The sequence below is a fragment of the Furipterus horrens genome, unplaced genomic scaffold (genome assembly GCF_987537825.1).
Source record: "Furipterus horrens unplaced genomic scaffold, mFurHor1.1.pri manual_scaffold_6, whole genome shotgun sequence".
NCBI lineage: Eukaryota > Metazoa > Chordata > Mammalia > Chiroptera > Furipteridae > Furipterus > Furipterus horrens.
This window is the reverse complement of record NW_028327176.1, coordinates 117,183,104-117,210,990: the sequence shown is the minus strand read 5'-3', so window position 1 is coordinate 117,210,990 and position 27,887 is coordinate 117,183,104. Positions and strand designations below refer to the sequence as shown.

Below are 27,887 nucleotides of genomic sequence, written 5' to 3'. Positions count from 1 at the left end.
GATCATAGATCATGATCAAGTGGGATTTATTTCAGGAATGCAAGGATGGTTCAACATCCCCATGTCACTCAATGTGATATTCCACATTAACAAAATGAAGCATAAAAACTACATGATCATCTCAATAGATTCCAGAAAAGCATTTGACAACATCCACTTATAATAAAAAGAAAAAAAAACTCTCAACAAAGTCTGTATAGACAGAACACAGTTCAACATAATAAAGGCCACATATGACAAGTCCACAGCTAACATCAAACTCAACAGTAAAAAGCCAAAAGCCTTTCTTATAAGATAGTAATCAGAAAAAAATGTTCACTCTAACTATTTTCAACAAGGGCAGTTAGGCAATAAAAAGAAATAAAAGGTATCCAACTTGGAAATGAAGAAGTAAAACTGTCACTATTTGCAAAGAGTAAATATTATATATAAAATGCCCTAAAGACTCCATCAAAAAACTTTTAAAACTAATAAATGAATTCAATAAAGTGACAGGATACAAAATCAATACACAAAATCTGTTGTTATTCTGTGCAATAATAATGAACTATCAGAAAGAGAAATAAAGAAAATAATTCCATTTACATTGCACAAAAAGAATAAAATACCTAGGAATAAATTTAAGCAAGGAAGTGAAAGACCTATATATTGAAAATTATAAGACATTAGTGAAAGAAATTAAAGAAGATACAAATAAATGGACAGGTAATCATTGACTGTAAGGCTCAATATTGTTAAGATGTCCAGGGTAACCAAAGTAATCTACAGGTTCAATGCAATCCCTATCAAAACACTAGTGCACTTTTTAAAGATATAAAACAAATACTTCTAAAATTTGTATGGACTGCAAGAAACCCCAAATAGCCAAAGCAATTGTCAAAGAAGACCAAAGCTGGAGGTATCATGTTTCCCAATTTCAAACTATACCATAAAGCTGTAGTAATTAAAACTGTACAGTATTTGTGTAAAAACATTGATCATGGAACAGAATAGAAAGCCCAATTATAAACCCACACATATATGGTCAATTAATTTACAACAAAGGAGCCAAGAATGTAGAAAGTGGAAAGGATAGTTTTTCCAATAAATGGTGTTGGAAAAATTGGACAGCCATATGCAAAAGAATAAAACTTGACCACTATCTTACATCATACACAAAAATTAATTCAAAATGGATTAAAGATTTGAACATAAGGCCTGAAACATAAAACTCATAGAGGAAAATAGTCAATGAGCTGTTGGACATTGGTCTTGAAAATGGTTTTTTGAATGTGATACCAACAGCAAAAGAAACAAAAGCAAAAATAAACAAGTGAGATGATATCAAACTAAAAACCTTCTGCACAACAATGGAAACCATCAACAAAATGAAAAGGTAACCCACTGAATGGAATAAAATACCTGTAAATAATATATCTGATAAGGGGCTAATATCCAAAACCTGCATGCAATTCAATAGCAAAAAAAAAAAAAAAAAAACATTCATAAAAAATGAGCAGACAATCTGAATGGACATAGAAGACCAATAGGTACATAAAAAGATTTTCAACATCATTAATAGAGAAATGCAAATTACAATCACAATGATATAATGCCTCACATTTGTTAGAGTGGCTATTAGGAAAAAGACAGGAAATAATAAATATTGGCAAAGATGTGGAGAAAAGAAAATCCTTGGTGGAAATGTAAACTGGTGCAGCAATCATGAAAAAAAGTATGGAAGTTCCTTATAAAATTAAAAATAGAACACTTATGATCCAGCAATATTACTTCTGGGTATTTATCCAAAGAAAATGAAAATACTACCTCAGAAAGATATGTGCACCCTCATGTTCATTGCCACATTATTTAAAATAGCCAAGATGAGAAAACAACCTAAGTATCCATTCATGGATGAATGGATAAAGAAACTGTGTGTGCATGTGTGTGTATATATGAAATAATTATACACAAAAGACAAATACTATATGATATTATATTATCTCTCTTATATGTGAAATCTAAAAAGAAAAGCTACAGATACAAAGAACATTTTGGTAGTTGCCAGGGGTTGGGAGAGGGGCGAAAAATAGGGAAGGCAGTATGCATTTACTAAGTTAGGAAAGACTCTTCATTGGGGACTCATCAGCAAACAAGAAGCAATAATTCAAGTATTTCAAAAAGAGAATGTTAAATTTATTAAGTTAAGGAAGAATATTCAGTGGGGACTCAGCAGCAGACAAGAGAAGCAAGAATTCAAGTGTTTCAAAAAAAGAACCAAACTTCCTTGCTTTACAACTTTGCTTACTGTTTACAGGTACAAAGATTTGGGTTTTCAGAGTTTTTCCAATTTTAGTCCAACCTTCGAATAGTAACTCAAAAGCAGCCTTCAATGCTGATGTAGTGTTTCTGACATTAGTGATCAACATTTAAATACAGCCCTTGGTAGCCTTTAACAGAAATATGCATGTGTATGAGACATAGAAAAATGAGACGGACATGCTTTTAAGTCATTTTTTAACAAATCCACTTTCATCCAGTAGTTTTGGAGGTGTCTTACCAGTTCTCCTTTATCCCCTTTCTGACCAGGTGAGCCTGGCGTTCCAGGTAATCCTGCTTCTCCCTGAGCAAAAATGAATTTCTGTGTTATCAAACATTTTGCCATATTGAGCTAAAGACAATAAGTTTGTAAGTATTATGCTGGCAATAGTAAGATAAAGCTTTGCTCCCCTCTGAACTGGGGCTGGCCCCTCTACTGCAATGTTCTTCTTCCCTTGTTCATAAGGCTCACTACTGTCCCTCATTTTCTCTTCCATGAGACGTTTCATGACTGGGACACGTGCTGCTCCTCTATGAGGCCTCGTACTTGCCTTTCTGTAGAGCTTACTATACAGCATTAGTCACTAGAGAAAATGTATATAAGATTCCTCTAAACTTTCACCCAACCCCTGTCCCCATTCCTCCAGCCAGGAGTGAAGTAGTAACAAGATGTGTTAAATATTAAGGCATGCATTAGGTCACAGTGCTAGGGGACATCGTGCTCTAGGTACTGGGGCAAGTTTTCCTTTCCCCATTCTTTTCCTCAGCTATGGGCAGAGAGAAAAGCCATCAAGAGATCACTCAGCCTACTTTTAGCACAGGCCTCATGATGGCCATTAACATCCACAAAAGCAGTTAATGTAGGCCCATGAGCCCAGCCTTCCTGACCCAGGGACCATACTGGTGCAAGTGAAACAAATTCTTTGAGTACTTCTCATACAGTTTATGGCAGAGGGGATACTAAATAAATACAATCTCCACGTAACAAAGAAATAATATGTAGTGGCTTTGTATGTGTTGAAGAGCAGGCAGTTTTTCTTCAACTGCGAATGCCAAGAATTGAGCATATTCTTGTAACATGTTAAGTGCTCAATACTTGTCTGTTGTACAGGTCATTCTTCCCTTCACCTTTCTATTCATTCAGTTCACACTCTGATGATAAGATCAGATTGGCTCAGAACTATCTAGATAAAAACTGAGGAACTTCTATTCCCAATCCCCTTCTCTTAATCCACCCCCATAACCTTGTGGCTTAGGCATTTGATTCAACTAGTACTAAACAAGACACATTCTGTGCACCAGGGCCACATTCAAGTTGCCTGGTTCACTGTGTGGAGTGGCTTTTCAGTGGGCATAGACTGATACCAGCATACCTTGTTTGGAATGCACTGACACTGTTCTTTAAGCTCCTGTTTTACTGGCAGATAAGCAGACACTGTATCGGCATGAGCAGGTATTGATAATGATGCAGTACTTCCAATGCCATCATGCTCTGGGCACTAAAATCCAAAAAGAGGCTTTAGGAAATGGGGCAAATTCCAAACATTCTAAATACTGGCTCCCACCGAAGTAGGAATGACTGGGGATACCTGTTAGAACTACCTTCTAATTAACCAGAAGTTGACAGTAGTATGTGAAAGTTTATAACGCCTTTGCTTTTCCACTAGCCCCCCATGTGTTTTATTACACTGACAACACCCTAGGAATGCATTAAAATGCTCGGTTGCTTTTGTGTGTGTGTGTGTGAGATATTTTAGAGCTATTATGGGTGACTTTATGACAAGTATAATAATAACAAACATTTACAATGATTGCATTGTCACAATAAAATAATTTGTACAAATAACATCTATATGTGTGTTTTAGGAACAAAATTTAAAATAAAATAATGTATTTTGAATGTTTAAAACACAGTTTAGTTCAACAAAATGATTGAAAAGGCATGTAAAAGTAGAAAATAAATTACTTCTACACTGTAAGATGCTATATATTTAATTAAAGTATATCTTGGGCCAGTCCATATTCCTTTAAAGTTATTTTTAAAAGGTCTCCAAAGTAACAAAAAAGCAGTGAATTTCATAACCTTATCCAGTGGGCTCAGTACATGTGGGACAACAAAAGGACAAATTTGGTACAAAGCAATGAATTTTTGTCTAAAAAATCAGTCCTGATGGAAAGTCTAAAGAGGATAAACACATCCTTTTCTCTTAACATCATTTACCAGGCCCCTTCCTCACCACAGTTTGTAACTCTGAATTTGCAATTTCATGAATTTGCAATTTCATAACTCTGAATTTGCAAGTTAGGGTAAGTTCACACATGACTTGGTATACTACAAATTAGATATGCATGGAAAAAGATTGTCAGGATACCAAACTAAAAGATTGTCAATGTTTTTTTATTGTGATAAGATCATGGTTCATATTCATTTCTTCTATCAGTTTGACTGTATTTTCCAAGTTTTCTATAATAAACACGCATAACTTTTAAAACAGAAACAAATTATTTTGAAAACTGGATAGTACTCTAATGCTTGTGAGAATAAAAGCTAAGAAAATTAGCACCACGAAATAATGTGACTAGTTTCCTTTCTCCCCACTTGTTCTACCACATTGACTGTTTCCGGATTTAATGATTAGCTATTTAGTTATCTTAATAAGTTGCCAACTTCACAAGTCAAAAATCACATTAGAATAAAACACAATTATCACCCGAACAGTCCATTTATCATATATGATCTGATATAATTTTCCAGCCAATTCCTGTCCCACAGGTTCCCAGTCATGTAACCAAGATCCAGTTAGAGTTCACAATTTTGCTCTGGGTAACAGATTCACAATATTAAATTAGGAATTAAATTACTATAAATTACTATACAACTGTCCTCACTCCCCAAAAAGTGCCTAAAGGAAACATAAAATGTACAAGTAAGGACTTCTTCCCTTGTAAAACCTCTGATTTTGATTTGATACATATTTAATTAATTGGTCCTCAAATTTTTAATCACATTTCTCACTTATTTTCATCAAATGTTCCTGATTTCCTCCTTCTGTTCATATTTGTTCTTCATTCTATGCCAGCAGTTTATGAAACTTGACTGCTTCAGAAACAAGAAACCAAATCAATAGAAGCAAAGAAGTTTGTTTATAGTTTATCTTGAATTAATTTCACCTTTGAAATATGCTATAAAATATTAAAAATAAAAAGTCTGATTTGAAATTCCAGGACAAAATGAGATTTTTAAGCAAGTATATTGAAATTTCCTGAATTCAACGCATTAAAAAAAAAAGACCCAGAACAACACTTGATGTCAGAATTATAGCAGATGCACTTAAATGGCTTTTTATAATTATTTGTCTTCCAAACTATACATTTGCATTTGTAAAATACAACATGTTCTGTTTTCTGTTAATCATTAACAGAATGGTGATGTTCCCTCCCCCCAAAAATTATCAGCAGAAAAGTATGCAACCTTTTGTTATTGTTTCCATAGTTAAAGATGAATTCCTGCCTTATTTTCTATTATTTAAAATCAAGTCCTAAATAGTCTTTTTAAAACATGACTAATTTTTTTTCATAGTTTGTTAGGTCATGAAACTACTTTTAATAATCAAACTTCTCTATCAAATCCATCACCTGTACTTTCCTAAATAGTTTTCTCATAATTTGAGTTGAAAATGTCCATTATGTGATAACAAAGAGTAGTAACTATTGGTAAAAAAATATATTATTTGGGTATATCATAACAGCATTATGTTACTTTTCAACCAAATAAAATTATTAATAGCTCCAATATTATAAAAGCATGATTATTAAAACAAAATTTTGGGAGAATTATCATCTTCAAGATTTAAATGTACGATTCCAGGAAGTCTAGGTATTTCAAGTCTGTAGACTGGCATTCTAAATGATCTTTTTAGATATTTATAGAAAGACAGTTGGCTGGCTTTCACTTTATTGGAATGAGAGCCATAATCCGGTTGGAGATATGCTTCATAAAACCAAGTGACTTAAGCAAAACAAAAAAGTTTGAAAGACTTGGCTATGCTTTGAATCGGCTAGTCTCATTATTATTCTACTACCCATAGTGAGTAATAGAGGTTAAAATATTTTTGCATTACTATTGATAAAATTTTTCATATAATTTTTACAGTAAGAGTAGAACTTCTGAAAATTTTGAGATACAAAGAAAAAGTTTCATCTTTTACTTTTCACGTTCTTTTTGTAAGACTTCTTAGAATTTGTCCCTTTCAAACACTTCTTTGTCTCACCTCTCTCTTTCAGTCATAAAACAATGTTTTGAATATCTTCTAAAAACAAAACACTAGTAATTTTTAAAAAACAGTATAAAAGTATAACTACCCTCAATGACATTAAAAATGCAGTTGAATAAATTACAACTGTATCTAATAATATAAGAAGGCACACATGATTATCACAATGAGGGATATAGAAATTATCAAATTCAGAATTTCTTTGGAATGGAAGATTGGTATAAGACAGTAATAGTTGTACAGTAAGGTTGGGAATATTAAGAATGAGAGGCTAAAAAACTAAATTTATGGTTTGTTGCCAACAGTGAATGACCAAAGGCTTTGAAAAAGATGAATAGAGAGAAGGGAATGTGCCTTATTTGTGTTCCTTAAAACAACATCTAGAAGACCAATGTTTTACAATAAAAAATGTTTAGTGGAAGAAAGTAAATGAATATATAGAGCAGTGATTCAGAGTCTTATTCTGGTTATGCTGGAAAGCAAAAGGGCTAGATACAGGGAAGGCAGTTGAGACACTAATGTAGCAATCTAGGTATGAGGCAAAGGTAGACCATGGCAGTAACAGGAAAAAGGAAGGTGCAGATGAAAAATCTATCATAAAGGTAAACTATCCAGGGTGGGAGATATGCTAGAAGAAGGAAATGAGTGAGAATAAGGTATAATCACAAATTTAAAACCCTGTAACTGGAGAATGATGATGTTACTGTTACAGCATAGTTTAGAGAGAAAGGCATAAATTTGCTTTTACTTATTGTGAATCCAAAATGAGGATATATCATTTCCAAAGTTCAGGATGAAACGCTGGGATTGAAGTTGTTAACAGAAACTCTGGGAGAGCTCTAAGACAGGTCTCTCACTTGGGAAAAATCATTCACCTGTCTTCAGCAGAAGATAGTGCTGCCCTACACTTGGACTCTACAGACGAGACAACTGGCATTCTACATTCTTCACATGCCATGAAAATTAACTTACCTTAGTAGCTGATATTTCGCAACAGGATTCTTTAGCTATGAAGTTTGAGTTACAGTAGATTTTAAGTCGATGAAGTTCGATCTATTAAAAAATTAGTAATATCATTAGGTCTTTTTAGAGAATCACATTTAGGTACTTAAGAGCTATAGTAAGTTACCTGGTAAGAAATAAGAAGCTAAAACAAATAAATTACTGGTAAGTATTTTTAAATATTTTTATTAATTTAGGATCATGATTTTATGCACTATTTGAAAAATAGACTAAGTTGAGATGAATCAATATATAATGAAAATAATGAATAAAAACAATTCCACACCATGGCTAGTTGTCTTAAACAACAAAATAGTATTTAATTAAAGAGAGATATTGCTATTAATCACAATAAAATATATACCCACAAAATGAGGACTACATCAAAATTAAAAATTCTGGGGAAAAAAAGTAAGGTCAAAGGTCTGAGTACATGACGGAAAAGGCTTTATCCATAGTTCCAGACATATTTGAGAAACAGAGAAAGATGGTCACTTCCTAATAAGAAAAAAAAAAAAGGTATTTGATTTTTATCTTTTTTTATGGATTCTGTCTAATACCTATAGGTTTTATATTATAATGGCATAGTCTTGAGAAGGACTCACAATCTTTACAAAAATAATTGATTCCTTCTATTTGTTCAGCAGATCCTTTTTCTTTTTTTTTTTTTTTTTTGGCATTTGGAAATGAAATTAAAGTACTTAAAGGAAAATAAAATCATGCTTTTAAATACAAGATCAAACAACCACATAAGAGCAAGTAAATAGTACAGACTATTAATAAAATTTCAATATGAAAGATGCTTAAATAGGCTATTTTAAATTACTTTGTGGTTGAAAGTTTAAAAATTTAATTAATAATTAATCGTATAATGATTAGACACATAAAATGGGTCAGGAACAAGCTCATCCCTCCACTTCTCCTCCTCCCTGCCCTACTCTTCTCTCTCTGTGATTCTCTCCACCCCTTTCTCTATCTCCCAAAATAACAGAGCTAGATTATGCATTACTTTCAGGTCAATAAGTACTTTCTATGGAATGTCTCAACTGTAATATTATAATAATTAATCCTGTGATAATAGGAAGCTGAATATCTGCAGTTAGTTTTAAGTCCCTACCTCAACACACACACACACACAAAAAAAAAAAGAGGGGAAAAAAGCTATAACTAATATTCTACATTGAGATGAACAAAATCAATTCAGCTCATGGAAAGCATTTCTTGTAAATTAATGAGCTGCCTTAGATTCACAGCCAGTGCGAAATTCTGAGATGAAATAAAACTTAATTTCTTTTCTATAACTTTTTGCAAGGTTATTGAAATTTATTTTTATTTGTAAAGTTTAAATACACTGTCTTACACAGTCTAATGAAATACCAGGCAGTAACATACACATTATGTTGACTGAAGGACAATTAATTTTCTTCTTAAACGAAACATATTTATCATCATCATTATCAAAATAGTCAATAAATATTGAAATTCTCTCATGCATCATCTACTGTGCTAAGCCCTTCAAATGAATTATTTTACTTAACTGAAAATAGGTGATCAATTTTTGACAGATCAGAACCTCCTCAAGTACCCATGACACTGAAACTACAATCAGCCTAGTTTAATTATGCTGTTGTTATTCACTAATTATTTTAGAATCCTTCATCAGCACAGTGCTTTCAAATGAGAATATTTAGGGCTAAGTCTTTTACTGACCCTTGTCACACAGGATTGGTTTGTTAAGAAAACATTTTTTATCAGTTTTGTCACCTGTTTCTTTCTCATGAAAGCACACAGGTACTATCTATAAAATAAAACCCAATCATTAGAATTTTTAAAAAGTAACATACATACTGAATAAATAAAAATTGTCATATTACAACAGACCTTATGAATCACAGAACTTGCAAGGAGATAATAAAAAATTAGTCCACTTAAAGTTTTAGTAGGACCAAGAACCTTAAAAAAAAACCCAATATATTATGTTTACTTGAAGAGTAACTATTTAAAATCTGCATCACTGTGATATGCCTTTAATTTTATCCCCAAAAGAACTAATTCAATATTAAACAATGAAACTAACACTATAATATTTACATTAGGTGTTTTTATAAGGACATACCTGATATTCTTCAGCCTTAGGTTCTGGTTAAATTCTTTCCTTGGTTGAGAAGTTAAGACACAGGACAGACGCTCAGCCTTCAGAGGTGAGCTCTGAGCCTGGACTACACTCTTGCAATAACTTGTTCCTCTCTCATTGCTGTTTCTCTCTGAATATTATGAATTTATTTCAGTGTACATTTTGGTTCTTCTTGTTTCTCTGGAACCAGGGCCCATTTTGCTCTTACTATTCCCATGAGGACCAGATTCCAGTCCCAAACTCACATGTGTGAGAGGTATTATTACTATTCCCTCCTTCTATTGCTAGAGATCCCTGAAGCTGACTTCCAATCTACCTATATTTCACCTACTGCTGGGAGTCAAATCTCTGTTGTTCTAGCTGCTGGTCTCTACTTCCACCCTTGCCTTTGAATAGAGACCTTTCTGAAAGCTCTGTCTAGTACTGCTGTTGGTACAACTGATAATATTATTGGCAGCCACCATTTACTGACATAGACTTTAATCCTTCATTAGCCTTAAAGAACTTTGAGGGCAGAAATAGAAGGTACTTTTTCTTTTTCCTACTTTCTTATGCTTGGGTTTGAATGGCATGTCTGGCCCTGAATAAATAATCTTATGGAGAACTGACCACATAGCAGGGCCTACAGCATATACTCTATATGATAGCAAGTAATTCCATTAACACTTTTATAATTGAGGATACTGAGACTCGGATATATTAACAGCTAACAAGTAAATTAGCAGATCATAGACACTAAGCAGATGAGGTAGGATTTACAGCCACATCTGTCTGATCCCCAGGCTAGCTAATTCTTCATGATGCCATGATGTCCTATCTCCAGCACTGGCTTCTTCTCTGGCCTATTTTTTGTGTCCATCACTGAGCCTAAGTTATGGCATTCTCACTGATTTTGTTCAAAGTCTCTAAGAAAAGACAGTTTAAAAATAACGTTTCATTGAAAAATATGTGTGTGTGTGTAAAATTAGCTGGCCAAATATATATCTGCATAGAACTATACTTCTGAAATAAAAATTAAGCTGTTAAGTGTTTGGGTTAACAGCAATACCAATTCCTATTGGCAACCTGTATTCAAAATATTTTTATATGATTCTATGATTTCCCATGATTCTACCCTCAAGAAAATGTGCATTCATCAACGTTAGATATATTCCACTTTTTTAAAGATTATAGACCTTCTTCTCTAGGAAAATAAATTATAAATCTTTATCATCTGAACATCTAATACTATTTTTAAAGGATCTTTTCATCGGAAAGGATTTTACTACCCAATTGTTCTCATCCAAATGACCTATTGATACAATTAGTGGCTATGCTTTGGTCCATAAAAAGCATTATAAGCTCATAAAAAACAGTCTGCAGTACAAGTCGGCTGCTATTCTGAGGATGAATAAATAGCCTATTGTTCTTGAATAAAAACACTAGATAATCTGGAACCATTTCAAGTTCATTTTTTCCAGCTTTTTCTATTCAGAACATGAGAGCCTAGATATCAAGCTTTCTTTTTGTACTATATTTTCTCTTTTACTATAATTTTAATAACTTTATTTTTAAAGGCATGACCTAATTCTTTTAAAGTCACAGATTGGAAAAATGGGTAAAAAGACATAGAAGATAATATATGTGAAAAGACAGTTGGAAATACATAGCTAACCTTCACACACCTGATGGAAAATGTGTTGAGAAAGCAATGTATTACAGAGTAATTAAAGGAAGAGGTTTTAAGTAAGGCATTTTGTTTTAATTTAGATATTTGACTAGTGCTTTTTTACAATGAATATCAAAACTCACATCCACAGGCTTGCCATCTGAAGCGCGTGCAGTGATAACAGTCCTTCCTTGCAAGTCCATAGTGTCCTTTTCATCAGTAGGCCGGCTTGCAATTAAATTGCAATCCATATACAGGGAAATGCCCTGGGATTGTATAGCGATGCCAAGTTTATGCCACTGACGATCAAACAAAGAACGGAGTTCTCGATTTTTAAAAATGTAGTTCATCACTTCTCCCTGAGCAGCACGGAACATAAGTTCCACCACCTTCTTTCCACCATCAACTACTATAGAAACCTGCAAAAATGCAAATTAGCTTTAAATATTTTAAAATCAGTGTTTGAAATTATTAAAGCACACAGATCAAAACTCAGCATGCATGTTAGTACAACTGAGAGACTTAGTAAAATGTTTTAGATAGCACCTGTGTCCTCCAGCAAATATCCAGCTACAAAATACCTTAAGTATGTATTATTCTGGTGATTGTAATATACTCCTCTCTAGACAGAGCATCTAAGAGTATGTGTGTGTATGTATATTTCTGTATGGGTAATTCAAGAATTTAATGCTACTAATTTTATAAGAATAAGAAGATGATTGCTTCCCTTAGTTTGGAAGTTGAGATCAACTTTTTTAACTTCAGGTGATTTGCATGGTGCAGATAAAATGCATTTTCATAGAGGACACACTTGCAGTTTAGTTTATCTTCTCATCCTAAAATTGTGTCTGTTTTAACATATTAAAATGTCAGTGAAATGAAAACCATTCCAATGAATGTATATAGAAGTACTCACAAATATATGGTGCCAATAAGTAATAGCAAGGTTCATCTCCCCTCACCAGAGTACCCACACTCTTCCTTTCTGCCCAAATGTCATCTCTTTGACAACTCTTCTAGATCCTTGCTCTCCCCATTCCCCAGTCTCCACTCAACTCCAAACTTACCACTGTACTTGTCACATTGTGATTATCCTCTAGTATGTTTTTTTCCTAGATGACATCCCCTTAGACCTTGTGCTCCTGAGAATAGGAATTATGTTTTTTAAATATCTTTGTCACTAACTAGCATATAGTATGTGTTCAATAAATTTGTATTGTGGGAATCAATATCAATATCTCATCTGTTAGTTCACTAAGGAATTTCAGATGAAAACAATGAATGGCTGTTAAAAAAGTACATAATATCAGAAATAATCACAGATAAAAAGTATCAGTGAAGTGGACTTAGTACCAATGCAGCAGTTGTGAAGGAAGAGCAGTTTGAGTGTCTTTACATGAAATATAAACCTAGAATCTCACCTATTAGACTGCCCTGTTACAGATTTCAGTAAGATACCCTTACTATGAGAATACTTGAATTTCCCTATTGATGATTCCTTTGAAAGACAGAATATTTGGGTGTTCCCAAATTTGTACATGTAGTTCCAGGTTTCACCTATGGTTCCTTACCTGTGGCATATTCTGCTGGTTTAAAACCTGCCATAGAAACCAGCGTTCTTTTTTGGTGTTTCTTCGTATGCGAAACATGGTTGCTATGGCATACTCCTCAGGAAGGCCTTTTGGAAATATCTTACTGTAGGAGAAGAACAGAAATATTGTGGGAAAACTGAAGAAGGCTGGAAAAGAAAATCTAGATATAAAGTTCTATTTAACACAATATCTCAGTCATCTTTCTCTCCATAAGTTTATGATACATTATGCATTTTTATAGTAATCCACTAGCAGATGTATGGAAGCAGCATGCCTACATTGCCTATGAAATTTTAATTTTTGTGTTTTCCCTTTTTTCATATCTTCTGGTATAAAGTAGTTAAAGTTTGGGCTATATAAAAGCAAGGAAGTAGGCTACAGTACTATGTTACAAAATGGCCTTACTCAACAAGTGTTCCAACAGAGGAGAATAGCATAACTCTGCGGTTTGGCAAAGAGTACAGACTCATAAAGGAATAAATACTCATTTGTGTATGTATGCTCTAGTTTCCTTCTTTTTCTTTGAAGTTATATTAAAAAGAGAAGCAACCAACTTTATTTCATCTATATTATTAGGTCCCCTATTAAGTGAGATATTACTAGCAAACGATTTGTTTTCCATCACACAAAATAAAAGCAAGTCTCTAAAATTCATTTTTTTCTGAAAAGTCCCTAGGATTAAACTAAATTTATAATGACATTACTGTGCTGGTTTAAATAATGTTGTTCATTAAAAAGCAAACAAAACAACCAGGCTTTGGGGCCTGCCATTTATTTTTGGGGCCACCTATGAATTTGAAAGGTGGACAAAGTAGAGATGAGAGGAGACACCAAAGCATACACTTCCAAGTGGAAATTTTTAATAAGTAAGTTTCATCAAGACTCCTTTTAAGAAAGAAACCTCAGCCCACACAGCAGATCCTCCACCCACCACTATCTGCAATAATAACTTGAGTCTCCACCTTCCTTCCAATTTCCCGATTCCTTTATCAGACCTTTATCCTTTTAGGATAATATCTTTATCTCAAGTGTTCTAAAATTTGACATACTATTTCCTGGACTTTTTTTCCCAGTCATTGTATTGAGTACACCTATTAATGTGGAATGTGCATTGCTAAAACAAAAATTGTAAGATTTTAAAATTATTTTCTCCATATCATTTTCTCTTATCCCCTGTTTTAGGAGCTCCTCTCTTAGACAATTACTTAACTTCTGTATTTATGACCTAGCTTTCTTACCCCTTCTCTTACATTTTTCCATCTCCTTATTTAGTCTCCTTTCTTGGATATTTCCCAATTCAACATCCATGTTTGTTATATTTTCATTTCCAAAGTTCTCTTTTGTTCTTTTTTGAACTATCTTGAATAAATGCAGTATTTTAAATCTCTGACATTATCAGTTTGCTGGGCTTTCCTTTTTTTAGTGTCTTCTTTTGTTTATTTTATTTTATTTTATTTTATTTTTTCCATCACCATTCATTCCCCTGTACCTTTTTCCACCTCCACCCATGCTCCTCCCCCCGCAACCAATACAGGGTTGTCCATGTCCATGAGTTCTTCCTCTTTTTTCATTTTTTGCTCAATCCCTCCACACCCCATCCCCAGAGCTTTCAGCCTTCTCTCTATCTATGAGCCTGTCTCTATTTCACTTGTTAGTTCAGTTTGCTCATTAGATTCCACATATGAGTGAAATCATATGGTATTTATCTTTCTCCTACTGGCTTATTTCACTTAGTATGTTTTCCAGGTCCACCCATGCTGTTGCAAAGGGTAGAATTTTCTCTTTTTTATGACTGGGTAGTATTCCATTGTGTAAATGTACCATTGCTATTTTATCCACTCATTTACTGATGGGCACTTGGGCTGCTTTTAAATTCTGGCTATTGTAAATAGCATTGCAATGAACATAGAAGGACATATATTCCTTTGAAGTAATGTTTCAGGCTTCTTCGGATAAATTCCCAGAAGTGGAATTACCGGGTCATAAGCAGTTCCATTTTTAATTTTTTGAGGAAATCCCATACTTCTTTCCTCAGTGGCTGCATGAGTCTGCCTTCCCACCAGCAGTGCTTGAGTGTTCCTATTTCTCCACATCCTCACCAGCACTTGTTGTTTTTTATTTATTTATGGCAGCCATTCTAACAGGTGTGAGGTGACATTTCATTGTGATTTTAATTTGCATTTATCTGATGACATTGAGCATATTTTCATATGTCTATTGGCCATCTGTATGTCATCTTTGGAGTTGTATCTATTCAGGTCACTTGCCAATATTTTAACTGGATTGTTTGTTTCTTTGGTGTTGAGTTTTATAAGTTCTTTATAAATTTTGGGTATTAGCCCCTTGTCAGATGTATCAGCGAATACATTCTCACATTCAGTGAGCTGGTTTTTTGTTTGTTTGTTTGTTTTCTCATTTTGTTGATGCTTTCCTTTGTTGTATACAAATGTTTTTGTTTTTCCTATAGAAGACTTAAGAGGACAGTGAACATTTTTAATATATATATTTCTATCCAAAATGAAAAACTAAAGCTATACTGAGAGGGCCATGTATAGTCATATTTGTTGTTTTCTCTGCACCCTTGAATGTCTCCATTTCATGCAGGTTAGTTTTGCCTATTAGTTTAAATATTTTGGCCTCTCTCTTCATAATTCATTGTAGTTCACATATATTTAAGAATAAAATAGGGAAGCTTTGCAAAGTTTATGCAAGCTTGCACAGTGTAGCAATGAACCAGCTTCACCGCAAAGCATGATCAACTGGTGGATTTTAATGAGAGTCCCTCAAATGTTAATGTAGGAAGATTATTTCTCCATAGAGTCCTGTTATTTCCTGCTTTAGAACAGAATAGGATAGAATCCTTCTATTTACCTCTTCCCCAGAGGTAAAGAGTATTTACCTGCTGAAGACATAATGGAAGCAGGGTGTGTGTGTAGGGGCGGAGGGTCCCACAATTCAGCATAGAATTCTACTTCATCCCTCAGATTTTTGGTACCATGCCTCTTTCCTGCACGTGCTATCCTGCTTAGCCCCAGACTGAAGGCTCTCTGGCTCAATATCTCCAAGAATAAACCTCTCACCTCTTGTCTAATTGGATGAGGAAAGAAAAGATAACCAACCTGGGGGTCTCATTTTTAACACCCCTCCCACACACATCCTAAATCACCATCTTCTGCGGAGCCTGCCCCACACCCCACAGCAATAAGTCTCTCCAGTGTCTGATGAGGTAACCTGGCCCACATCTCAACAGTATTCCTTAACCTGCAATATATACCATTCTAACTTCTTCCCATCTTTTGAGTTATCAGTCTTTCAACTGTTTTCTGTCCTCTAAGAATGTATTATAAATGCTCTTTCTCCGTTGCTTCATCTATTGTACAGTCAGTTTTACATTTAAGAGGATTAAAATGTCTTTCTAATCTTCAACTTTTCCTGCTCCAATTGCTCCTTCTTTCTTGGTTTACAAATATATGCGTGTTTTCCTTTCTGCTATAAGGCAGAAAAAACTTCCTCCAACCTTGCTAAAGCATTATACATACAACCTTCCATCTAACCACCAAACTTCTTAAATGAATACTGAATGTCTACACTGTTACAATCTTCTCAGCCCTTAACACTTCCTGCGTTCTAAAGGCATTCCCAATCAGTGAATTCACTCCTCCTCAATCCTCATTTCTTTAATCTTTGTGAAGGTTTTAACACTGAAGACATCCTTTCTTCACAGCTATAGGGTACAGCCAAGATACTGGAATGTAAGCTCTCTGAAGTTCTTTATCTATCCTATTCACCCTTTTATTCCTAGCACATAGAACAGTGGCTACCCTAGGTACGTGCTCAATAAATAGTAAAGGAATTAATTAATGAACTGAATTCAGGTATAAACAATATAAAAACAGAATGAAACAACAAAACACATGTTCATCTTAGCCTAGCTTTAGCTTTCCGTCTTGTATAGAAATGCACATATCAGAAACTGTCACTCTCCTCTTAAGTCTTCTATAGGCAAAACAAATACAAGTGAGGTAATAACATTAACTGACATTTGTCTTCTTGTAGAGAACACATGTGCAGACTGAGAAATACTGAGAGCCCAGTCCATCTACAGGGACCAACTGCTATTTAGCTCCAGCCAACTGTGACCATGTGGGAATGTGGGGTCATGCCATTTCCAAGACATGCCAAATACCCACATTTATCTAAAAAGTTCAGAGTTTTAATTTTGGCAATTAATTCATATTTTTCACAAACACTGCCCAGACCAACATTGTGCAAACCAAACAAAAACAAATGGCTGGTAGTTGACAAGATTGAAACTACAAAAATGTTTCCTCAATGCCTACCATGTGTACAACACTATGAGACTTACAAAGATGTAAAAAGGAAGGTTTTTAACCTAATTGTTTCTTAAAACTGGTCAGGAGAGGAAGAACATTCACATAAAATCTAAGAAAGTGATATAAGTTTGAAGAGAGTAGGGAAATACAGTTCACTGCCAAAATTAGAATTCAAGGTGTGAATGGAAAACCCAGTGTTAGAAATGGGACTGTTTTAAAGTCCTGTAACAGCAAGATGGGTTCGGTCCTCTTAAATGTATTGAGACTTGCTTTATAACTTAACATATGGCCTCCTGGAGAATGTTTATGTACCTTAAGAAGAATATGTATTCTGATGTTGCTGAGTGAATGTTCTATAGTCTCTTTATCTAATTGGTTTATATATATGTTCAGGTCATCTATTTCCTTATTGAGTTTCTGTCTAATGTTCTCTCAATTTTGAAAATGGAGTATGAAAGTCTCCAACTATTATTGTTGAATTATCTATCTCTCCCTTAAACTTAGTTTTTGCTTCATAAATTTTAGGGCTTTGTTGTTGGGTGCATAAATGTTTATAACTGTTACACTGTCTTTATGGATTGGCACTCTCATCATTATCAAAATGGCTTTCCTTGTCTGTTCTAAAAATGTTTCCCTAAAGTCTGCTGTATCTGATATTAGTTCTATTATATTGACTTTGTGTCTCCCCAAAATTCTTATGTTGAAGGCCAAGTTCCAATATATAGTACTGGGGATGAGGCACTTGGGAAATAATTAGGCTTGCATGAGGTCACAAGGGTGTAGTCCTGATGATGGGATTAGTTCCCTTATAAGAGGAGACCACAGAGCTTGCTCACCCTCGCGCTCTCTCTTTCTCTCTCTGCCATGTGAAGACACAAAAAGAAGGTGGCAATCTGTAAGCCAGAAAAATGGCCTTTACTGGAACCTGACTGTGCCAGCACCCTGATATCAAACATCTAGCCTCCAAAACCATGAGAAATACATTTTTGTTTGAGGTACCCAGTCTATGGTACCTTGTAGCCACTCAAGGTCTCTTTCAATTTCTGTTTTCATGATTATTCTTTTTCCCTCTACTTTTTTTAATTGATATAAAGTTCATTCATTTTAAGTGTGGAATACAGAAATGTCAAGGAACTTTGAAGAAACTTTCAGCGATTCGAGCCACATATCTCTATTCTTAGTGAAGAATGGAAACACCCCAAAGGAGGTTTTATGTGGAGTGAACCAGTTCAGGAAATGATCTGTATCGAAAGACCATAACATATATCTTGTTTGGACAGTATGCAGATGAATCATGTAGTCATTTTATCCATTCTGAAAATCTTTGCTTTTAATTTATTTTAGTGTTTAATATCTATATTTAATATAACTACTGCTAAGGTAGGGTGTGACACAGGTCTCTGAGGTTCTTTTCATTTTTTCTCACTCTTTTTTTTCCTGTTCCTCCTCCTAGACCACACAAGTGACTTATCTTCAAGTTCTCTGATTCCTTATTCTGCAACCTCAAATCTGTTCATGAACCCTTTTACAAATTGCTCACTTCTGACTTCCGGCCAAGATGGAGGCTTAGACGGACGCGCTAGGTCTCCCTCTACAACTAGAGAGGAATACAACTACTTCAAAACAAAGGATAACTAGAAATTCCAGAAAATAAAACTACACGGAAGCCCAACATATGAAGTTATAAACCAGTGGTGCTCTTTGGGCAGGTAGGACGAGCGAAAGGGGGCGGTGCTGTTTGCGGTCGCACCTGGGACAGCGGCGGGGAGAACAACCCCGGCTGCAGTCGAACCCCTGGCAGCTCGCGACCCCAACGCTGGGGAAAGCAGCCACCACATCGCCTTGAACGGTGAGGCCCAGGGGGGCGGGAGGACGGATCCCGGTCTCCTAGCAGAATAACTGTGTGAATCCATCTTGGACCCCCGCCCCCAAAGAAAGCGCCACAGGGCTGCGAAATAGGTCGCGGACAGGCGCCGGTCGCTGGCTTGTGACGAGTACACAGGCACTGCCCCCTACAGCCGGCCCAAGAAAACAAAACACATCTGTCAAAATGAGGCAGACAACTATAGAAATCCCGGTGGCACAGCTCACCAGGCAACAGATGGAGAACCTGACAGATGAACAGATAAGAAACCTGTCAGATGCTCAGTTCTGGGCCATTGTTATCAGGTGGCTTACAGAATTCACAAAAGATCTGGAAAAAGATGAGAAAGAAGCGAAAAACACTCATAACGAAAGGAACAAAACCACATACGAGACAGATGGTGAGGAAAAAAAATCCAGAGTTCATTTCAACAAACTGGAATATGGAGAAGGAACAAGCAGTCAACCAATGCAGCGAGAGGAAATGGGAAGCAACGATGAGAGGATCAGAAACCTCTGGGACAGCTATAAAAGGCCCAACATAAGAATCATTGGTTTGCCAGAGAGCGAGGAAGATGAACTAGAACTTGAAAAATTGAGTGAAAATATAATAAAGGAGAACTTCCCAGACTTGGGGAAGGAAATAGACTTACAGGTCCAGGAAGCACAGAGAGTTCCAAAAAAACTGGACCCAGGGAGAACCACTTCAAGACACATTATAATCAAAATGTCAAAAGTTAAAGATAAAGAGAGAATCTTAAAAGCAGCAAGAGAGAAGAAAAGAATTATGTACAAAGGGGTCCCAATTAGACTATCAGCTGACTTCTCAAGGGAGACCCTGCAGGCAAGAAGGGACTGGCAAGAAATATTCAAAGTAATGAAAATCCAAAACCTACAACCACGAATACTCTATCCAGCGAAATTGTCATTCAGAATAGAAGGACAGAGAAAGTGTTTCCAGGACAAAATAAAACTGAAAGAGTTCATTAGATCCAAACCACTGTTATATGAGATGTTAAAGGGACTGGTTTAGAAAAAGGAGGATCAAGACAATGAAATCTAAAATGAAAACTGCATCACAAGAAACAACAGAAGCTAGGGAATTGAAACAAAGGCCAACTAAACAGGCAAGGAGAGTGGAAAAAGAACTATAGGTACGGGGAACATATTGGGGGGAGGTCAACAGGGAGGGGGAATGGGGAGTGGGAGGGAGATGATATAGAAATTAAGGATCATGGTAGGAGGGAATGGAACAGACAGAGAGAGGTTGAGAAGAATTGTATGCACAACTAATGGACATGATCTAAAAGGGGGTTACAACTGGAGGGAGGGGGGCCACCGGGTGGAGGGGAGCAGAGGGAAGGGAAATTGGCACAAATGTAATATTATAATCAATAAAACACATTAAAAGGTTAAAAAAAAATTGCTCACTTCTGTTGTAGTTTTCAACTGCAAAATTTTGACTTGCCTCTCTTAATAATTCCTATTTACTGGTATTTTCTTTTTGGTGAGGCAACAGTTGTATACTTCTCTTTAGTTCATTAGACAATTTCCTGTAGTTTTTTGAACATATTTTAAATAGCTGATTTAAAGTTTTTGTTAAGCAAATCCAATGTCTAGGTTTCCTCAGGAACAGTTTATATTAACTGTCCTTTTCCTGTGTATAGCCATATTTTGTTTATTTGCATTTCTTCTAATTTTTTAATAAAAAAAAGACATAAATGGCAATTCTGGGAATCAGATTATTCTCCAACTATCAGTGGTTTGCTGTTGTTGCTGTTTGTTATTGTTGTCATTTTTGCTGCTGTTTGTTTGTTCACTCATGTTTCTGAACCAATTCAGCAAAGTGTACACTGTCATGTGTAGCCCACTGGGGTCTCTGCTTAGTTAGTGAGTGGTCAGCTAATGACTAAACAGTTAAATGTCTATGACCTATAAGAATCCCAGCCTCTGCTGAGGGACTATACATGCATGTTGAAGAATGCCTTCGATGCTCAAGTAGGCAGTTTACAACTCTCCTTAGCCTTCACTTTACGCTTGTTCAGAGCTTTAAAGTTGGTCAGAACTAATGCGTTTAGAACACTTTCAGATGTTTTTAGGGTTTCCACAACACCCTGTACATACATGTAGGTGTCTGGATTCCCGCAAACATGTTGGAGCATTCTAATGATTTCTATAGACATTTCTTTCATTAACTTTTCCTTTAAAATGTTTTTGGTCATTTTCTCACTTGTCTCAATTGTAATTGCTATCTTAGGCAGCTGCAATTTGGTCATCTTCCCATTTGCCCCAATTGTAATTGCTGTCTTGAGTGGCTGCAATGTTATACAATTGCTATTGATTATTATCAACAAATGCCAGAGAAGAGGCTATTCTTAATAAATGAGCTCTGACTCAGATCAAATAAAGACAATCCCTATGAGTAGGGGTTTCCAAGTAACTACCAGTCAGGTAAAATAATGAAAATTCTCTAGGAACAGAGTTCTTATTGACCACTAAACCCATTCTTCTTCCTCCCATGGTTGCAACACTCCTAGTTTGCACTTTTGATTATAGAGCTTTGGTTTTCAAGCCTACCATTATGTTGAGGAGAGAGGGATGTAAACAGGACAAGTTAAATGCCAGAAAGCTTGCATCACTGTAAGCCCTTAGTTAATTTCCAGAGTTCTGAAAAATGGTTTTGACCATTTTTGCTTGTGATATCATTGTTTTTATGAATGAATACATTTTCTGAGCTCTTACTTTGCCATTTCTGCTGACATCATCAGTAATATCTATTTGATATTTCAGTTCAGCCCAACTACAAGTTTCATGAAACCAAGAGAGTAATCTGAGTGAATACCTCATGAAGAACCATGTCAATGAATCCTGTTCATATTTCTGACTCACATCATGAGAAATAATATATTGTTGTTTTAAGCTACTAAGCTTTGCAGTCGTTATTACAAAGTAAAAAATAATGAAAACAACTTTCTCCTCACTTTCTACATGGGATTATATATCTATAAGCACCTGTCACATATCGTCATGAGATTGTAAACTCTTGGAAGGCAAGAACAGTCTTTGCATCAACCACAAAACCTATGTGCAGTGCCAACAGGGCACTCTATAACTACGTTAAACGAATGACCTATCCAGCAAATAAAACCAATGACAACATAATTAATTTTGATATTATTATTTAATACTATGTAAATAATTAAAACTAAATATAGTTATTTTTAATAATTTAAAATCATTCAAAAACTGAAAATATATCACATGAAAGCTTTATTCTGTGACAAAAATAATAAAGCAATATATCGATATTAATAATGTTAATATATAATATAGTCTTAAAGTAATACATTGAAATAAATTTAGTAATGTTTAAAGAAAAATTAATTTTCTTAGCCTAAGTTTATAATGGATTAACATTTTTATAGTTACTATATTTCCCTTTTAGAAATTCATAATCTGCTTTCAAGACCAAAAGTGATGTTGTTTGCCAAGACTGTAATTTTTGAAGAAAAATGTCTGTATTTTAAAACTAATATGTTGCAAAATGTATCTGCTCTTACAGACTGTATTTCTTGTTTTTACCACACAAGCACGAACACTTAATGTGACACAGAAAGTTTCTCTGGGTCTTGCCAAAGTCTCTATTATAAAAGAGGCCATACTGGATTACTGGTCTGTTACCAGAGAGATATAATGACAGGTTGCTATGTCTAAGATATCCATGCTTGAATATTTTTGAATGGAGTGTAATTTCCTATAAGAAATTCTATCCATTGCTTATTCAGTGATACTCCCATTAACAAAAAATATTGTTGATCTGTACTTGCCAAGATCATTCATATAAATATTTGGGTAGAAATTCTCAATGGAATATTTTCTACCTTCCCTGCATTTTAGTTAGAGACTATAAATGGAAAATTCATACATGTAAATTAATATTATTCTATAATTGAAGAGCTCAAAGTTTATGTAATTAAATTTGTATTTACTTTTGTTTATTTTCCTTTATTTTAATCAGTCACCTAAGTATTAATGGACATGTGAGAGCAGACATATACCAAATTAACAAAATATTTAATCTAAAATCAATTTTTAAAAGGGAGCTAAGTAAATTCATAGAGAGCCAAACTAAAGTCATTCCAAATAATCCAAAGGTGCCAAAAAAAACAAAAACAAAAACAAATCTGCCACCTGTGGAATCCTTTTTATAGCACCCCTGACTAGGGCTAGTCCTAGTCCATCATAGTTTTTTCTGTAAAAGACACAGTTTTCATTTTCACCAATAACTTTATTGATTTGGATATTTTGAGTGTGTTGGCTATCTCCCACTACTGGCTTCTAGTGGGGCAGAGCTCAGGGGTGCTGCTCAACATCTTCCAATGCATAAGACAGCCCCACAGCAAAGAATTATTTTAACAAAATGTCAATAGTACCAAGAAATTTCGCAAACCACTTTGACATGTTCAGTCAGTCACAGCACCTTCTCCATATACTGCACAAATCTTTTTCTGCATTTAAGTTGCATTTTTCCCTTTCTTGAAATAATAAAGCATAATAAGCCAAAAAATCTTGCATGTCTTATTCCACTTTCAATATTAAAATGGTTGTACAAAAACTCACCAACTTCTGTGTTTTTTTAAACGCATGCTGATATGACAGCTGTCACAATACAGTCTAACAAAATTGCTTCAAATGAAGTTAAAGACAATTGAGTACTACTAGAGCCAATGTATGGAAAAAACACAATGCACTTTTTGGCCATCCCAATACAAGTGAGATCTTGGCATGAGATAGAGGAAGCATACACTTTGTGCATGTATAATTGTTACACAACAGGATTCTACATCCACTGTCTTTTGAATATGTGGTTATGAACTCAGAGATACTGACGTTCACCCTAACTATGAAGTACTTTCGCTGACAAACCAAAATGTCTAATTCTCTACTAGTAGAGCTTTCTTCCTCTCTGGAAAATGCTTGTGTTTATAAATAAAAGCTCTGTTACCATTAAAAGAATTCCTAGAAACCAGTCACACATTACTCAAAGAATTGTCTAATAATTAATTTTCACCTTAGAAAGCATAGAACTGGGATCTACAGGGATTGTCATAGGTCAAGAAATTTAAATGGGGAATGTACAGAGGGAAAGGAATAAATCCAGAGCAAAAACTACCCTGAGTTAGCCAGACCAAGATGAGATTCCACTGCTGTGGGCTCTGGGTAGCAAAAGTGTCACCTTAAGCCACTGGAAGCATGGGAGGAAAATTCCTGAAAAAAGGAGATGATGCCAAAGAGGAGATGTAACTAAGATAAACCTTGTCTATCTTTCTCACCTGTGGTGCAAATTCATATATCTAAGTCCCCACCTGGCATCACCACTTGAATATTTAAGGCATCTCTAAATAACTGAAATTGAACTTATTGTGTCCTACCACATATATCCCTTTATGAGAATTCCACATCTCAGTAAAAGATGCGGCTATTCACCTTAAGTGCTCCCACCAAATACCCAAAAGTCATCCTTGATTTCTGCCTTTCTTTTATCATCCTCAACCCCATACAATCTATTGGCAAGTCTTATTGTTTGTTCCACCAGCATAGTTCCTGATTCCACCCACTTCTCTTCACTCCACTATCATTCCCTAATCTAAGGTGACACCATTCCTGGGACCCCTGTTACAGTGTCTTGATTGTTTTCTCCCCATTAAAGTCTAGCCTGCACACAGGAGCTAGGATGAGCTTTTAAAATGTAAAGCAGACGAGGTCCCTCCCTTATGTATAATCTTCCTACAGTGTCCCATGGGACAGATAGTAAAAAGTCCATCGTTGGTCATGGTTCATATGCCTAATGTGCTCTGACTCCTGCCTTCCTCTGACACAGCATCTCCTATTTCCGTCTCAGTGAGGCACCCACACTTCAGTTACAATGACCTGAATTTGGTTCCTTGAACACACCAGGCTCACTGAGGTCTTAGGCCTTTATACTTCCTGTTTCCTCTCCTGGGAGAGCCATTCCCAGAAATCTTCACTTAGATGGCTTCTCCTCACTATTCAGGTCTCAGTTCTAATGTCACTTCCTTTGAAAGGTCTATAGTTATCCTTACCTCAGTCACTATCTAACACCTTGTTTTATTTTCTTCATAGGCTGAAAACTACCCAACATTTTTTTAGTGTACTGGTTTATGCATGTATTGCCTGTGTCCAGTAACTAGAATGTGATTTCCATGAAAACAGGGATTCTGCCAGGCTTGTTGCTCTAACCCAAGGATCTAGATTAATACCTGGCATACAAGAAGTACTCATAAAAATATGTCCCATTCATGGAAAATCCATAATGATGTCTATGACCAGTCACAGTAGGTACCACACACTTGTATTCAGTATAAAATATATTAGTTAGCATAATGCCTTAAAGTTCAGGCCTCATGAGACTGTGCTATAGCACATTTAGCAGAAAAACAACAGAAGGGAAAACCAAGCCCTATGTGATTCTACAGCAGGTTAGTCAAGAAGCTGAGACATAAAACAAGTCTGTAAGCAAACACAATCAGTATTCTTACTTCCGAAAAGAAGTTATAATTTCTATACTCTTTAGCAAGGTGGAATACCTGCCCTAAGAAGATTTCACCAAAAGCATGCTTCAACAGGAGCCTTCCAGTCCTTGGAAATGTTTCAATTATAAGACACCACACATAATAGTTTCCTGTAGTTCTATACTCCTGAAGCTGAAAGGACCCTTAATGGTGATTTAGATTGACTTCACTTCATATAAAAGAAATTAAAGCCACAGAAGTCAAATAACTGTTCCACCGTCACTTTGCCAGACAGAGGTCAGGACGGGACCTGAACTCAGAACTCTTAATTCCAAGGTCAGTTTTTTCTGGTATATCAAGTTGCTTGTATCCTCTGTGTTAAGAATAAAATTTCCCTCATTGTCATCAACCTGACTTAAAAGTAGTGTTTTGGGACTATAATGGAGAAAACAAGACTCTTCTGAATACTGGGTGAGGTAAGGGGAAGAAAATAAATATAAAACATTAATTTCACAAAGTGAATAAATAATTAAAATGTTTACAATCATATTGTAATATTAACAACAACAATAACTCATATTTTGGGCTCTGAGCAAAGTATTCTTCATGAAATTTGCATAGCCTGGGTGACCAGTAGCCCTGAGGGGTAGTTTATTACAGTTCCTTCCCCCAATGTTATTTTGAGCACAGATCAGGAAGCACCACAAACCACTCAGTATTATCTTTAAAATAGGGATACTTCTGTTAGGTTTTAGGAAAGATATGCATGCTATGGGAGGTCATAAACAATTCAGAATATTTTCTATATGTTCCTTAGAGATCATTTCTTAGAAAAATTAGGGTTATTTTTACCAAGTATTAAAAAAAACTAAGTGCAGTTTTCAGTAAATAGTGAGAATTATGAAAACAGTATATATACCAATAACTATGTAATGTGAAGAAAAATTTGAAATATTCTGATGAAAATTGCTTGCATGTTTATCCCCCTGGAGAGAAGCAACATATTTGGAAAAACATGAATAGAATGGTAACCTAACTAAAAGGACAAGTAATTTCTTAAAATGTGAAAATCATGATCACAAATGTGACTATTTCAAATAGATATGCAAAGAAGAACCCTTAGCACTGATCCACATTAATATTTTCCTAGTGTAGGGACCAGTGTAGCTTCCACTCCATTCATCCCTTGAGGTGTGAAATTAATGCCTAATAAAGCTGTACACAAAGTTAACTTAATGAAGGTGAAGTGTCCAGTCTCTCAGGGACAGACAGATGTCAACTGGACAACTCATGGACATTCCTGGCTGTCCCAATTAATGAGAAACCAATAAGAACTCCCTGCCTGAAGGGATAAACTGCTTCCTCGCACTCCATTCCAGATGGGGAGCATTGCAAGCAAGGCACAGCCAGGGGAAAATCATAAAAGCTAAAAAATAATTCACTCTTTTAAAGAACATGTAAGTATTTATTTAAAAGTTGTTTTATGGAGAAATGAAATCAAAGAGTAGATTGCATTGTTCTCCATAACTAGGCCTTGGTGGTTTGCTGTCGAGAAAAATAAAGACAACATTGAAGCTCATAAATTTATTTATTTCTTAGTTTGTTAAATATTTGGTAATTTCATTATATGACAGGTTCAATCTGATGTACTTGTTTCATATTTCTAAAAGAACTATAGTTTGTTTTGTGGCAAGTAACATGTCTATCTCATGTATAGAAAAAATAAAGGATAAAACCAAACTAAAGAATAAGAGGAAGAAAAATCCACAACGGTCAGTTTCTTTCTTTTTCTTTCTTTCTTTTTTTATTTTTATTTTTTGGTTCTTTTTACCTAGCTAAATAATAAGGAATGTGTTGCAAAGAGTGAAATGTGTAAAAAAAAGATGAACAAACTTTCACAATTTCAGTCCTCATAAACTGAAAAGCAAGAGGACATACTTTTTCTAGAGAAATTTTATTTTATAAATGGTGCTCCAAAAATCAAGTGTGATATACATTTAGATAGCAAATTGTTTAAAAGGTTTACTTACTCATTATAATGGTTCCAGAGGTAATTCTTCAACTAGCCCATAGCACAAGCCTTGAAGCAAGGGTTTTTTGTTGTTTTTTTTTTGTTGTTGTTGTTAAGTGTTACGTTGCCAAACTGAGTTTTCCAGATAATATTTAGTAAGCCTAACCTTAATTTATTTATTTTTGCTTTTAAAATGAA

General features: G+C 35.1%; 1 protein-coding gene across 1 annotated transcript in view; it reads right to left on the bottom strand.

The window, feature by feature from the left end:
• The window catches only part of LOC150007274 (collagen alpha-1(XIX) chain-like), a 114,944-nt gene that overhangs the window by 43,421 nt on the left and 43,636 nt on the right, over window positions 1-27,887 (bottom strand). Inside the window, exons 5-9 of the mRNA XM_090280807.1 lie at window positions 12,928-13,051; window positions 11,500-11,775; window positions 7,545-7,625; window positions 3,672-3,797; window positions 2,540-2,602 (exon numbers count right to left, since the gene is read on the bottom strand). Coding sequence (XP_090136933.1) covers window positions 2,540-2,602; window positions 3,672-3,797; window positions 7,545-7,625; window positions 11,500-11,775; window positions 12,928-13,051 — 670 coding nt within the window. The remainder of the gene's footprint in view (window positions 1-2,539; window positions 2,603-3,671; window positions 3,798-7,544; window positions 7,626-11,499; window positions 11,776-12,927; window positions 13,052-27,887) is intronic.